Here is a 15,074-nt window from a genome sequence, read left to right as displayed (position 1 = left end):
GATTGACCCCTCCCTGTACGCGTGTGTACAGGGAGGGGGGGGTCAAGTTGACAGATTTTTGCGTCCGTACTAAATGGATGGCGCCAAAGGCTGTTGAACGCAGCGGATCGATAGTAATAAAGTAAACCAAATCCACGTTTGATGGAGTGTATTTGACCACGGATGATTATATTCAGGAGCAAACAAAAACATTAACAACTCATCCACACACACGTCGGACACTACCAATAACCATACAATCTCTGACGACAAATGGTCGTGGCTTTGAGCAGGTAATTTGCAATGTTTGGAAACTCTAATTTCCAGACACATTGGTATGTTTCTAGATTTGAAACTTTCGTGACTGCAAGGATTCATATTCTTAGGTTTTTTCGGTAAAGTCACGTAGGTAAAACATTAAAATTAATAAAAGTAAAATAAAATAAAAATCACGACGTTTCGGAGGCAACACAAGCTTCCGTCTTCAGGTGGAACCGTCACAGCCACGACGGCTGTATCAAGTAAAAGTATGTTGTTTTACATATTTTTTATTCCGTTTTCAAATGTGCTCTATCCTGATCTCGTCCGCATGATTTACCTTAAATAATTGCTCTACGTTTGCATATTCTCTTGTTTTGATCAACTCATATGCCTAAATGAAAAAAAAAATTGTTCAGCAAACTTGTCGATTATTTTTTATTTGCTCATATTTATCTTGAGACAAACTTTTAAACCTTTGCATTCCTAAATGTTTTTGTAGTTATTATTTGTTGTTATACAGTACTGGCTCTGGTCTCCATTCATGTTAAGGTATAACGTCTCAAAATCTGGTGTTTGGTAAAATATCTCAAAATATTGCTCAGAAGAGCCTTGGTGCGCCTCGCCAAGCAGCCGAAGTCTCATTCCAAAGTGGCAGCAAAACGTCGCTTGTTCAACGGAATTGTGCAACAAAGCAAGTTTCTGATGACGGAAATAGTTGAGCCAGCTAAACTTTAGAGGAGGGTATCTGTAACAGATCGCTGATATGTCTCGTTCAAGTTTTCCAAATTTAGAAGTGCAGGTAAACGCTGGAAGACCTTCGCAGAATGGCACCGTCATGAACTACAGTTACGTCGCATATCCGACCGTCGTCCAGCCTCACCAATTAAGCGCCCACGCCTTGTCCAGAATTTGTCCACGACGGTATGAACTATCACTTTCTATAGATGTTCACAAATCCGACCTGTTCGCATTCGGTAACACATTCTTAGCAGCACGCACATTCACTTCCAAAAACAGTGAAGCATGTCCCTCTGTTTAAAGCACTTTCCACTCGAAGTGTGTCCATTAGCCTATTTGAGTAAAGAGTAACTAAATCCTCTATGTGTTCAAACATCCAACTTTTTACATATCTCAGTACCTAGCCAGTTAGATATGCGACTTTATGCCGTATATTAATTTAGCATAGATCAGTAAACTGAAAATTACACCTGCCTACACACGTAACATGTCCACGCAATAGTGAAGTTTTCTCTTCTTGTTCTGGCCCTGAGGTAGTGATACAGGAAGCCACCTTGTGGGCCAGACGCAGGTAAGGAATGTTCACTCGTGAAGCATAGCAGTAAATCGATGCATTACAATGTCCTAAAACTTAAAATAGCAGAATACACTCCAACAGTATACAAACATAAACAATTTAATGCATATATTTTGTGAAACACAAGCTAAAACATGATTATCTGTAGAGGCCTCATGTCAGTTTTTTTTTTATCAAAGCAATATTGCATGTTAGTTACATTGAAGTGTAATACTTAAAAGGATGCTTCCCGTGATTTCAGAATATAGTTTGAGGTGGTGAAAATGCACAATGACCACCTTGATTTATGAAATAGTCTGAACGATTTCTTCGCAAAAGAAATATAAATCAAGTTAAATATTGTTTTGTAAACATGTTATATATATTATTTAAACATGCTGCATGACGAGTTAAGTTCTGCTGCATAAAAACACATTATTATTTTGTTAGCATTAAAATCACATTATTCTAAGTTTGATAATTATTGAAATGAATTATTGCTGCCAATGTATGAACTCATCTTTTTCTACCCTGCATAAAGAAATCTAAACGGCTCTTTAAAATATACGACATTTACCCAATAACAATCATTTCCATGCCGACTGTATTCTCCAGATTATGAGGCACACTTTACCTCCGTATTGTTAAGCAATAGTTGTGGTGTATCTTCCCATTTGGTAGGCGTGCGTGCATGCGTGTCCGTGTGTAACAAGACTTCTTGTGCAACTTTATTGACAACGGGCACCGGTTTTCGGTGCACCTTCCTTTCTGGAGCGACTTAAATTCCGGAGAACACGGCAATACTCAACTGGAGGTATGCAACGTTCACACGACATATTATACTGCATGTGTTAATGAGACCAACTGTTATTTCTTCATGAAGCTATTCAGTAAAGGAAAACAGGTCTGGAACTACTAACGTGAAATGTTCACTTTTTTCACACTACAGAAATGTGTTAACCATTTCACACTACGGGCCAAAATATATCGTCATTATTGTACATTATAACGTCTCGAAACATTCAATAGTTTACAGGATTGTAAAGTAGATTACTGTATCAAGAATTGAGATACTTGTGGTGGTGAGACACTGCACATCTCTGTGGCCACACACCTGCTAGAGGCAGTCTCGAACATTATTCTTCAGCCAAACTCTATCAGCATTAATCACTGGCACGTTCTGGGATGACTGCACTTGCAATCTGGATGTTGATGTAAATTTTTGGCTCAGTATTGGATGAAAAAAATGCCTCCACTAGAGGGAGGTCAAGACAGCCCCTCCAGAGTGTAATTTGGCCTACTCTTCCACCCTGACCAGACGTCTTTGGAAGAGAAGGGAGTACCCATACTTCACCCCACAACACACGGACCTTCCGATCAACTAATTTACCAACCTAAAATGTAACATTGTTTAAACTTTAAATATTTTTGCGTTAGCAGCAGTCGTTAGATTACAAGAATGCAGAGGCAAAATATTACTGAATGACTGAATGATTTTATGGAGTGCATTTTGCGATTGGCGATCACAAAAGCGATGGAAACGCCACAATTTCCTGTACGATGGTAAGTTACAGGAGGACCAGTTGCGTGCCACTAACGGCCGTCCAGCATCATCTCTGCTGCATCAATGCGGAAACTGGCAATCGTGGGCGGCACATTGAGGAGGTACAATTCGAGGCCATATTTCAAATCAAACTTGAGCCACTGTGGTGGCGGCCGTGGACGAGCATAGAACTAAAACAACCTCGTCACCTATGGGGACCTTTTTGGCAGTATCAAAAATAATGAAAAATAAAAAGTTTTACCCTCTTAGATGTTGAAAAATGAAGGCTGTCTCTAATGCAGGCCAATCAATTTTAAAAACAATGCGTATACTATCAGATGTTTGTCTGCATGTTTTTCCACAAGTATCGGTGGTTAATGCAGACTTGATGCCTGTTTTATTGCCAGAGCGTCAAAACCTTTTCTTATTTTTCATCAACCGTATCACCATTCACAATAGAGGTTTTGTTGGGTTATATTGCGTAAATATATAAATGTGTCATTAAACCCGCCACCACCCGACACAGCCAACTAGTAAGGGTTGTCACAAGCAGAACGTGGCCAATTCGTCACTAGTACAGCAACACCGGTGCGTTGGAGAGCCAAGCCACAACATTTACAATCTGAGTACAAGGTTTCGCCAGTAATAACAACCATACTTCATCAGACAACAGCCAGATTTGTGGAGAAGTCCACTTGTTTCGTTCCTTATATAGAGGCGTAGATGTGGTGACCACGCTTCTGCACTTTTGCGCAAAGTGTGGGGGGGATTAATGAGTCAACGTACATTATGCATGCGCATTATGCGAGCCCTTTGATCTTGTCCTTCCTGTCCATTGTGTATTAAAATAGCTGTACCAACGGTAATCCCTATGGAAGTATGGTGGCTTGTATCGGCGTGCATTTAAACAATGTATTCTTTGTATTCTTTGATGATTCGCTTCCACGCAGCACTAAGACGGGAGCTATCCAAACAGTTGCATTTTATTTATTTATTTCAATTTCGATACATTCTCTAATTAGTCTTGGCCAGTAGTAGCTGGTTTTGCACAGAACTTCAACATTATCCAAATAAATTGAGTGTCCTTGTTGGCACGCGTGTTCTGACAGTTGTATTTGGGAGTATTAAATATCTCTGATGTTCTTTTAGTCTCGTGCTGACCATTGTTCCTGTTTGCCCAACATAACATTTACCACAAGTGCAGTTAATCCTGTACACACCTTCTGTTGATGGCTCCGCTAATACATCTTTTGTACCAAATATTAATTTCTGTATTTCATGTACCGTGCCAAATCTGACGGTGTTAAACCTATCACCATTGATTTCAACACAGGCGAGTATCCAGGGTGTCCTTAAAATGTTCCATCCATGAGGTAATACATTACAATTAGACTATCAGTTTTGAGATCAAACTGTGAAACTCCACACCCACAAACTTGGGACTGTGGTATGAAGATTTGATCTCATGGGTAACATTGTTAAACCTACACATGTCCGTCGTGGCGTTTGGCAGCACATGTCCTAGGGTTTTGAGAGATTTCCAGGTGGTGATAGTCTTGAATGGTTGAACCATTCTGCACCGCTGAAGGTCACTTCAATGGTTTAAGGGAACATTTTGGCAAAATTTCAACCACGCCTTTCAAAATGCTGCCGAATTAGTTTGCATTAAAATGGATTATATATTTTCGTACACCCTATATAGTAGGCTAAGGTTTCAGGAAAGTATTTCTTTCAAAGGCACAATGACTTAAACATTATCCTGCTCCGTAATGTCTGGACAAAAGCACATTGCTTTTTGCAGCCTTTTGCATTGAATGGGATCCCATGTTTATATGGCGAGCTTTTGTCACGAGATCTTTTAATCTGACATCATATAGAAAATCTTAACTCCGCTGATGAGACCCGGAAGGTAATTGCTCGATACTATTTATCTGGAAAGTCAATAGGCTGTTGAACTAAAACTTATTTTTACTCTCATGCGGAGGCACAGAACAGAGTTCTGCTTATATCCGCTTTCACGTATTTCCCACGTCAGTGAGCTCTTAACGACGGCAATTCCGGACCGACCCCCGACACGAGTGCCGACGGCGGCGCCGGCGGCTTCCGCGCTAATCCTCTCCGTCGCTGCCCTCGTCGGGAACGTAGCCGGCGATTTGGCGCAAGCGCAGGGTGTCGTACTGGGGCGGCGGCGTGTTGGGCGTCGGAATGGGCTCGCGCGGGCACTGCATCGCCGTGTGGAAGGTGGGCGGGTCCTCCGCTGGGCTGCCACCCATGGGCAACTGAACGGGGAAGTGGACGGAGGGCGCGGGGTCGGGGCCGCGGACGAGGGACGCGAAGGTCCTGCGGCACGTCGCGAGCAGCTTCTTCAGCAGGATCCACGGGAAGTCGACGCAGAAGATCTCCAGCACCTCGACGACGCACAGCATAGAGCAGCTCAGCCAGAGCCCCAGAAGCCCTCCGAGGTTGGAGAGCAATGTCACGATCTAAAGACGGGGGCCACACAAGGGCTGTCTGCACACGGGTTCTCTCCACCTGCTATTGTTCCGGAGTTGTGGTTGTAGTTGTTGGCGCACCCAACGTTTTGGAGTGGGGGGGGGGGCTGAAGGGGATGCTTTTTTTTTACCGAGAGTATCAAATTGGAAATAAACGTTTTCCAAATCATGAAATGTATCTAAAATGACAATCATTTTTTGTTACAATTTGCATTAATAAAAAGTCTCAAAAATGGTCAATGTCATAACAATGGCTATCCAAACATGTGGATTGGCCTCTGGTTATAGCCAAATATTTTACAGCCACAGCTGCAGTATAGATGTTGCCCCATGAAATCAATTTGGATAGTTTTATCGAACATTCAGGGCCATATACTTGAAGGGAGGGTTTAGGGGCCTATGCAAGGATAAACAAAAATATGAACGTACAAATACACAGGATTTTAAATTAAATAATTGCAGATGTTCAATAATTTGCGATGTAAGAATCTGCTATTCCCTGAAACTCACAGATTATTGGCGGTTTGCGACTGCTCCTCCCATTAATTCGTAGACTTCTGGTTCTCTCCCAGAAGCGGCAAATTCATCCAGTTGCCAGCTGCACCAACTTTGTAATCCGCGCATTTATTTGTGCTGAATTGTTTGGAAACACGCAACGTGGCTCCTCTCGAAAATCCACGGCACTTTGTTTTACAGATTATAGAGCCTCTGCGGTGCGCCACGGATTTACGGGGCCCACCAAATGCTTCACCCTGATATCAACGCCGATTCCTGGAGTTCTGCAGTTAATGGATTGGATCTCTATCCCACTTGAGGACGATTGCTTGTGTGGCGATCGAAACGTCGCGATCTATTATTTTTTCTACATATGTGACTTTACCGAAAGAACCAAAGAGTATGCATTAATGGGTTGGGTTCGGCTACCCGATGGGGTTCAGGGTTGTACCACGTGTCGCTCAGTGGCACACTGAGCAAAGCATCAGACGTCGTGCTGGATAGTGCGCACGGTACAACCCAGGAGACAAAAAAAATCGAAGAGCTACGCAGCACCACAAGTGCGGAAACCTATGCGGCAGTACCGATGTGTTCAGTCTCCATTTCATATTCTAGAAGTGGAATTCTTCGTGAAAGCACACAAGAGTTAGATGGTGTAAATACAAATGTGTCATTAACCCACCATGGCAAATTAGTAAGGTTTGTCACGTAGACAAAACATGCCAATTAATTACTAGTTCAGCACACCGGTGTGTTGGAGAGTAAACCCACAACATTTACAATAATCTTCCAACACACTGGCTGTGTTGGGTGGTGGTGGGTTACCAACACATTTATATTTACGCGATCTAACCCAACAAAACAAAACTTTGTTACGAATAATATCGATCACGAAAGCCGACTGCTACGTGTTAAACAACACACGCAAGACGTACGCTGCTCGCCGGAGATTCTGAAATGGTCTTCTGGTTGAGATCTTTGAAGTAAATGTTGACAATGGCAATGTCGCTCCTGAGAAATGCAAACGTGGGATATTAAAAGAAATGACAGTGATGTTAAGCCCCTTATAGTAATTGAAGCAAAATCATTTGGTGTCACGTCAATGGCCTTGGATGGAGATGCGAATGAAACATTTCTCTCGTTGGCACCTCTGGCTAAATACTCACGGCTTCAGTGTGTCGTTGGCCGGCAGTCCTCGCTCTTCAGAAAGCGCACGCAACAGCCACCCCTAGAGGCACAGCAAATGTCAAGTATTTTGTCTTCCATGCTCGTGACAAATGCTATCAATGTGGGAAACCCACGTGTTATACTCGACGTGAGCTAGCAACCGCTGCGGGACACCTAAATGTATTTTAAATACGTTTTACTCACATACTGTGGTGTCAAACTTGGAGGGTCAATTATTAAAAAATCAAACACTCGACCTGCAGTACTGCCCATGATATACCATTAGAGTACTGTACATAATTGAGTACTGGGTATTTGTGAAGCTGTGCACTTGTTCAACTATTCCACCTGGACAATCCATTGAGGTTGGAACATCTCGTTTGCAAAGGTGTCCACGTTTTAGCGACGGGTGTTTACGGAGGATTAAGCGCGCAATTGTACGTGCGTGCAATTCTCTCATTCGTACGGCTGCTGATGTAGATGCAGAGCAACTACACTTTCACATTCAGGTGGTCAAGCCAGACAACCGCGTCAGCAGCAGCGGAGCGTATCACCGTGATGTCGCCTTCGTATTTGTGGATCGGGGCATTGCGTCGTTATACGTTGAACGGTCTGGTTGCCGATGACCACAGTCGCACACTCCTGGAGTTTTGATTTATTTTCCATTTGTGCATCGGATATCCGCATCTGCTGCCATGGTTTGTGTGGTGGATGCGATTTAGGGGTGGACCATGCACGTGCGTGCAATTAATTGGCCAAACTAATCGCCATTGGTTCACTGACACCTCAGACTAGATGCGGACGTAAGCCTATCCCGACAGCGACAGAAAAGGTTAGGCCAAGCAGACATGATATTTGTGCTCTTACCTTAGATGCTTTGGACGGCCAGTCAGCTAGGCTCAAAGTTACCTCGTGCTCCGTCTCCCTGTACGACAATACAAACAGATCATGCAAATATCCCAGGTCATACGACCAGAGGTTGAACTCAAACGACATCCCTTTAGTCCATAAGAGGATTTTTGGGTTAGATCGCGTAAATATAGATGTGTAATTAAACCCGCCACCACCCGACACAGCCAATTAGTACGGTTTGTCACGTAAACAAAACGTGGCCAATTCGTTACGAGTTCAGCACACCAGTTGTGTCATGGAGAGTAAACCCACAACATTTACAATTCGAGTACTGCGACGTTTCGCCAGTAATTACAACAACCAGCCTTTTTTAGGTTCGGCTGTGGTTTCCTTGCCTTCAAGCTGAACGTATTTGAATGCACCGCCTTAGTAGGTGGGGCATTGAAATGGCTCGTAATCGTGTGAGCCATAGCACTGCACGCTGTTGACACAAGGCAGCACGGTACAGGAGAACTCCTCCCATCCACGACCCAATTGCCCACAAATTCTATTTGTGGGAGCTGTAGAGTCTGCAAAAAAAATCTCCTATTATCCACAGCACTATTCATTACATTATCCCATTTATCAGTGATTTATTTGTTTGTTTAAATACTTTTTTGTATTCGATTTTTGCTGTACACATGAACAAAGGCCCGCAGCAGAATGTTGGGTGACATAAAAAACAACCGCACGCCGAATAAATCCGCCAGGCCTGTGTACCCGACGTGTCCTGAAAGTCAAAGTGAAGAGGTGGTGGGTAATTTTTAAGTGGCGTAAATTTGTAGACAACTTCACAGACAACAGAACCGGCGATGTCCATCCTCCCGCATCACCGTGGGGACAGGCGGAGTTCAGTAGAAATGCGACCGAGACGTGTTTTTTTTTTCTTTACACTCACGAGCAAATTTGTCGGCAGACTTGAATACACTTGAGCTCCTCTTTAATGTACATGTCGTACAGGCGGTAGTAACAGTACTCTGAAAAGGGGAAGGTGGAACAGAAAGCAGTAGAGCGTGAATCATTGTCGTCTCGGAGCACGAGAATACAAAAGGGGACCGGTTAATGTACAAAATTAACATTTGTCCAACTTCGCTTTTGAGTGGAGCCGCTCACCCCAGCCTGGGTTGTTGTCGTAGTTGCAGAAGTGAGATCCTTCAGGCAGCGGTTGCTCGTAATTGGCACAGCCACAGCTTTTGATCATCTCCAACTGGAAGCACGAGTTCTGGCAGGTCTTTTGGTAAAGTCACGTAGGTAGAAAATAAAATAAATTAAATCACGACATTTCGGGCACAACACAAGCGTCCGTCATCAGGTGGGACAACCACAGCAAGAAACAATTGCTGAAGTGGGCAAAAGGGCTGCTGCAACAAGAGGTCATGCTCAATTTGCGTGAACCAAAAGCACGGTAGATGCTGAGGTTCTGCCGGCGCAAAGGGCAGTTCATGATGTGCAACACAGTTACGGTTGTCAAGGTACTCACTTGCACCGAGTATGGGCTGTCGTAGAGGCTTTTTACATCGATGTCACTTCCGTCCATTGTGCAGTCGCTGTAAGGCTCACCGAGTTTTTGGACATCGTTCTTTAAAAAATTAACAGAAACAACAACAAAAAGTGTCAGCTTCTCAAAGGGAGCTTAAATTGCTTCTCAGATGCGTTCCTTTGGTTATACTGCGCGTTGTTCAGCCTGATGCCCCTCCCCGCCCCCCACCAACACTTCGCTCCACTTCTTGGAGAATTCCTGCGGGAGCTCCCGGCACGTGGGGCAAAACGTCAGACATCGTACCAAGCCACAACAACAACACACGGCGCAACCCGAAAACACATCGGAGAGAAACATATAGAGCACAACCAGGATACCCGAACCCATTATACTGATCGTGATAATTTCGTTCCGTGTTCACGAGTACCACTCGAAGTCCCAGGGAAGACTCCGTGGCTGGGGGGATGTTGATCCCCACGGCCTCGATGAAGGGGGTTGTATTCTGCAGGTGGATGCCAATCTTGGCACCGGCCCCCATGGCCAGGTAGGGTAGGGCATTGTCCTGCCTCGTGTTAAGAATCATGTGCAGCCCTGAAAATTGCAAACGAACATTGACAGGTTTTAAAATGTAGATGATTTTCAAAATGTTATTTTTGTGCGCTAGAGGTGGGGGGAGGTGGGGCGGTGAGGGAATAAAGAAAAATAGCATATCGAAGATTTAAAGATTGCATCTGTGTTGGGTCGCGCAATGCAGCACCCACCATAGTCAATGCCGGCGGAGGCAATGTCCAAACTTTTCCCATCGCGTCCGTCATTGAAAGTGAAACAATTTCCCAAGATTGGATGTTGTAACTTCTTGAAGCTTGTGCTGAAAAAGGGCAAGGTCGCAGTTCAATTGAACAAATGATTAAATGTTTGCAACTGAAGCACCAATTGCCATCGAGTAGAACATACTACTAAAGAACCACTGTTAACGACTAATCGCTTAACGGCGAGCCTCCATAGATTCAATGCGTTTTTTTACCGATCATTAACCTGTTAACGACACGCTGTTGAAGGTACAGTAAATATGAATTATGCATTGATTAACTATGTTTCTTTTAATAGTATGTATTTATAAAGTTTTTTCTTCCCCCTTCCAATTATCGCATTGTTGCTTCACAATTCGGAAATACCTAAAATACCATCGTGCAAAAAAAGTTATTTTACATATAACATAAACAAATAGCCCCCGATTCACCTGCCATGCGCAGTATACGTTGGCTGTGTGGCTGTTGGCGTGTGGCTCAACTGGGCGTCAAGGTGGCGAGATGTCAACTACCTCGCCTGGTATTCAGGAGGTCGTGGGTTTGATCCCGACCCTGACGCCTGCTGTATATTTGGAGTTTGCGTGTTCTCCACCTGTTCGCGTGGATTTTTCTCTCCGGGACCTCCATGTTTTTCTCGCCACATTTCGAATGAACACGCGTTTAGAGTATTTGGCTGCATGAAATTTCCATGTCATAAGCCTCTTAGTTGAGCTATCATTTGTGGCCAGGTCGCTTCTGAGAAAGAGCTTTATGGCTCAGTGGGCCTTACCTGGTAAAATAATTAGTTTAAATAGTTAATAGTGCAATGTCAGCGCAGCGCTGGGGAGAGGCAGTGGCTTTACCTGGGATCGCAAACAGTTCCGCTGAAGAGGCAACCGATAATGAACTCATCGGCACTGTACCCAAGCTTGTCCTTATCCTTCTCGGGCACAATGGCCATGATGTTGATGAAATGCAGGCGGTACCACTGCATTACAGCATCAATGGCGGACGTGAAGGCATTGTAGATACATTTTTTTTCTTCCCCACACTGCACACACACACACGCGCATACAGACACACACACGCACACACACGCGCGCAAATCGTCAGTGCATTAAAGCTCTATCAACGTTTACTTTTGCATCAAACTGGAACTTGGACATATGTTCACAGCCTTGGATGGAAATACAAAACACGCATAAAGGGAAATCTATACAACGCATAAAAATTGAATGCGAATAACTGCAATCAACAGTGTTTGTAAAGAGCAAACTTACCACTTCAATAGCGATAAGAGGTTCGGACGACTGATAATTTTGGCTGAAGTACGACCTCATTTCCACCTCCCCCGGCACAACGTGGAATTTGCCGCTGATCACATCGGTGACCACGGTTTGATTGGTGACCGTGGTGTCCAGCCACACCAGCGGCATGGGCAGCGGCTCGTCGTCCCGCTTCGCTGCGCTGAGGTTCGTCACCGCGATGCCGATGTTGTGCAGGGCCACGGCGGCGTTCCTGTCCAGCTTCTCCAGCAGAGCCTGGGACTGATTGTATCTGCACGCGCGCCAGTCGCAGGAGGCGTCATTAGATCGGGCGGAGACGAAGCGCCGTGCCCCGCTCTGAACTTTGGTACGCGTTGGCTGGGTAGGGATCGACGCCGCGGCTTCTAGGCTCAAGCGCAATACTTGTAGGCATTGCGATACATCCTGTAGGTGAAGTTGCTGCATGAAATCATTGATATCACAATGTGTATTCGAACAATTACGTGCCAAACCTGAAATAAATGTGATCATTTGAACTTTGAATTAGCTTTACATTTTATGAATCGCATTTTAAAACGAGATTTGAAATGACCAAGTTGAATGACATAGGGCGGGGGGGGGGGTATCGGATATGGGTGGGAGATAAAACAGTCAGGTAAGGAATTACATCAACAAAGAGGCCCCCCTCCTGCCCCCCAAAACTATAACGGCCCCAGCCCCCCACCAAACGTAATCCAGTCCTGCACAAAGATTGCCTCGCCTCAACAACAGAAACCTGCGTGTAAAACCTTGGCACCAAACGACATTGCTTAGATCATGGCACCTTTTTGTCAGTATCAACGCATGAAAAATAAGAACAGGTTTTATCCTTTCTGGCAATGAAACAGGTGTTAAGATGTTCAAACACCAAATAGAAACCTTTTGCAAGGATTCAAATCTGCACCAGTTTCAAAGACAATGACATATATCATTAGATCACGTTTGTTTGCATGTTCACCACGAGTACGTGTGGTTAATGCAGACTTAACATTCCTTGCAAAGGGTGTCTCGTTGGTGTTTTGAACATCATAACGCCTGTTTTATTGCCAGAAAGGGTAAAACGTATTCTTATTTTTCATGTTATTGCTTAACTGTGTTGTTAATGTTTAAAATACTTTAGTGTTACCAGCTTAGCGCTTTAGAATTTTATTTAACTAATATTTTCGTAATGAAAAAAACACTCGAGATGAGTGTGTGAACCTCTTTTGACATTTCATTACTGTACTATATGTGGATATATATTTTTTTGACGTAGGCATTTTATGAACGCGGTATTTAACCAAAAAATATATTTAACACACCGTTAGTGATTACGGTGTTTGAATTTACCCGTACTAATTTGTCTTCCCATTACTTGCTATTAGATATTCCTTTAGTCCACATGTAACAATACTGAAAATGTACCGGTTACATCTGTAGCAGCAGCAGCACAGTTGATGTATGTGCTTGAAATCACACCGAAGAGCCAATGCGATTAACACGTGTTAGAAAACACGTACCGGTTCTAGACAATGTTGTGTGTTCGGAAATGTAAGTGGGACTTTGGCAGCACGTCACTCGAGCGAACGGTGGCTGAGAATAACGACGAAGGAGCAGCCAAAGAAGGGAGCGAATCCGAGGGAACGTCCACAGTGGAGACGGATCAATTATCTTAACGATCGGTACATCAATTGAACGTGAGAGATGGCAACTTGGAAGGGTGCTTCATCCAGCAGTGGCTGATGGCGGTGTGTATTTATTATAGGCTACAAAACTCTGCGTGGAAATGCAAAACGCACAACTGATTAAATCATCCAGAAAACCACTCACTTGTAGGGATTGAGGCTGCAGATGGTGATGGCTGGAAAGGGCATCTTCTGATAGTTGATCGTCACCGACACGGCGATGGAGTAGAAGCTCTGTATGAGTTGGATGCCCTGCCAGAACACCATCGCCACTGCGATGAGCGAGAACACGATCCAAATCGTCTTCTTGATGGGCCCTTTTGAGACTGCGATTCGGCGCATGCCGTGCATGTTGGTGTTGTTGAGGTAGAAGTCCAGCAGGTCGGTGATGGAGGGATCGGGGCCCTCGATCTTGAGGGTGTCCTTCACCCGATGGAGCACACGCTTGTTGGAGTCACCCTCGGAAGCCATCGCAGCGCAGCTGTGAGAAAGGAAACACGGAGGGGGGGCAACGCGGTCTGAAGCCAAGGACGCGCGATTCATCGGGCGACGATCGACGATTGCCCCTTTCGACTTAATGTGCAAGCGCTGCAGCTGCAGCAGCAGCAGCTATTCTGGATGCCGAGGGCATTTACCTCGTGTAGTGAATGCAAGTGGTGTGCTCAGCTGTAAACAGGAGTGTCGTGTTGCTTCCTCACAGTGGGTGGGTTATCTGTTTTATTGGGGTGCATTCAACTTCTGAGAAATAAACGCAATCATTCGCTGCCATCCACTATTCGCTCTCTCTCTCTGCCTCAGTGTGCGCTGCATGACACACGACTGCGACTTACCACGAAGCCAGCAGGAAGAGGTGGGTTGCTGCTGGTGGGGAGGACGGACTGAAATGTTAATTTCAGGAACAGGTTATTCTGGTCACACAGCGCACATCCCCCTTCGAGGCTTCGACTCTTTGTGCGGAACATTTTCATTTGGTGCTTCAACGCCCCACGTAATCAATGCGCATAACAGTCCGAATTTAGCATTTGCCATGTTTATTTATTTTTTACTTTAAAATTGGAATCGTAGACCCCGTACTTATATTTGCATGTTAATAACATCAACTTCCCGGTTGAATTGTCAGCACCAAGTGCAAGATTTTAGAAGGTCCCAGCGTTGAATGAAAACAGCCAGAACTCGCCAGGTATGTGACTGAATAATACAACGAGCAGGGTTCTAATGTGTAATCATAACCAGTTGACAATGCCTTCTCTGTACGCACCACATATGCAATGCCCATACACATCACACGTGTGACTGCCTATGCAGCTGTTTTTTGGATAATATAATCACACTTTATAAATACAGCACAGTATAGCGCAATTCAATGCACTACAGCAGCTGCACAATCTACCTCGCCTGAGACTCCACTGTCATTGCAGACTCGGATTAAAGAAAAAGGTAGCTACCCATAAGCCTACACTGCTTATAGCCCTAAACTCCAACTCCATCATCATAATTCCATAATCAGCAGTCGGCTCTTTAAGGCATGCTTCGTGACGTTATTTACCAAGGATCTACCGTCTCTCGTATTCACAGTGCATTGCAGCTCTTGAAACATTGAGGTTTTTTTTTGCAAATTCGATAAAAGGGCTATTATGTTGGTGCCAACCCCATGCTCTACCGTAACCGAACTCTACGAAAAACTAAATAAGTTGAATCACTTCGTGTCTCGTAAAG

The 15,074-nt window shown here is 44.4% G+C and overlaps 1 protein-coding gene across 3 annotated transcripts; it reads right to left on the bottom strand.

Moving 5' to 3' along the window:
• Window positions 1-1,348: 1,348 nt before the first annotated feature.
• On the bottom strand, window positions 1,349-14,270 carry LOC133353520 (amiloride-sensitive sodium channel subunit gamma-like). Of its 3 annotated transcripts, none has more exons than XM_061569826.1 (13): window positions 14,189-14,270; window positions 13,504-13,839; window positions 11,671-11,947; window positions 11,254-11,441; window positions 10,364-10,470; window positions 10,030-10,193; window positions 9,603-9,701; window positions 9,236-9,353; window positions 9,021-9,099; window positions 8,099-8,156; window positions 7,231-7,292; window positions 7,000-7,075; window positions 1,349-5,560 (listed from the first exon to the last, which is right to left on the bottom strand). In XM_061569826.1, the coding sequence occupies exons 2-13, from the start codon at window positions 13,827-13,829 to the stop codon at window positions 5,186-5,188; spliced, it is 1,929 nt and encodes a 642-aa protein (XP_061425810.1). In that variant the 5' UTR covers window positions 13,830-13,839; window positions 14,189-14,270; the 3' UTR covers window positions 1,349-5,185. The 3 variants fall into 3 exon arrangements, with proteins under 3 accessions (XP_061425810.1, XP_061425808.1, XP_061425809.1); XM_061569824.1 differs by lacking the exon at window positions 14,189-14,270 and adding an exon at window positions 14,057-14,178; XM_061569825.1 differs by lacking the exon at window positions 14,189-14,270 and adding an exon at window positions 13,994-14,167.
• Window positions 14,271-15,074: the final 804 nt, after the last annotated feature.

This window comes from Lethenteron reissneri, chromosome 44 (assembly GCF_015708825.2).
Source record: "Lethenteron reissneri isolate LAM-NWPU_2019-01 chromosome 44, ASM1570882v1, whole genome shotgun sequence".
Classification (NCBI taxonomy): Eukaryota; Metazoa; Chordata; class Hyperoartia; order Petromyzontiformes; family Petromyzontidae; genus Lethenteron; species Lethenteron reissneri.
The sequence above is the reverse complement of the archived record's forward strand: the minus strand, read 5'-3'. Positions and strand labels throughout refer to the sequence as shown.

Excerpts from the sequence above, each read along its gene's own strand:
- LOC133353520 (XM_061569824.1), bottom strand. The coding sequence starts at position 14,127 with ATGGCAGCGAATGATTGCGTTTATTTCTCAGAAGTTGAATGCACCCCA. Across the intron at positions 11,442-11,670 it reads CTCTTATCGCTATTGAAGTG|TGTGGGGAAGAAAAAAAATG; the intron begins GTAAGTTTGCTC and ends GTGTGTGTGCAG. Across the intron at positions 8,157-9,020 it reads GTCTGCCGACAAATTTGCTC|GGAGACGGAGCACGAGGTAA; the intron begins GTGAGTGTAAAG and ends ATTGTCGTACAG.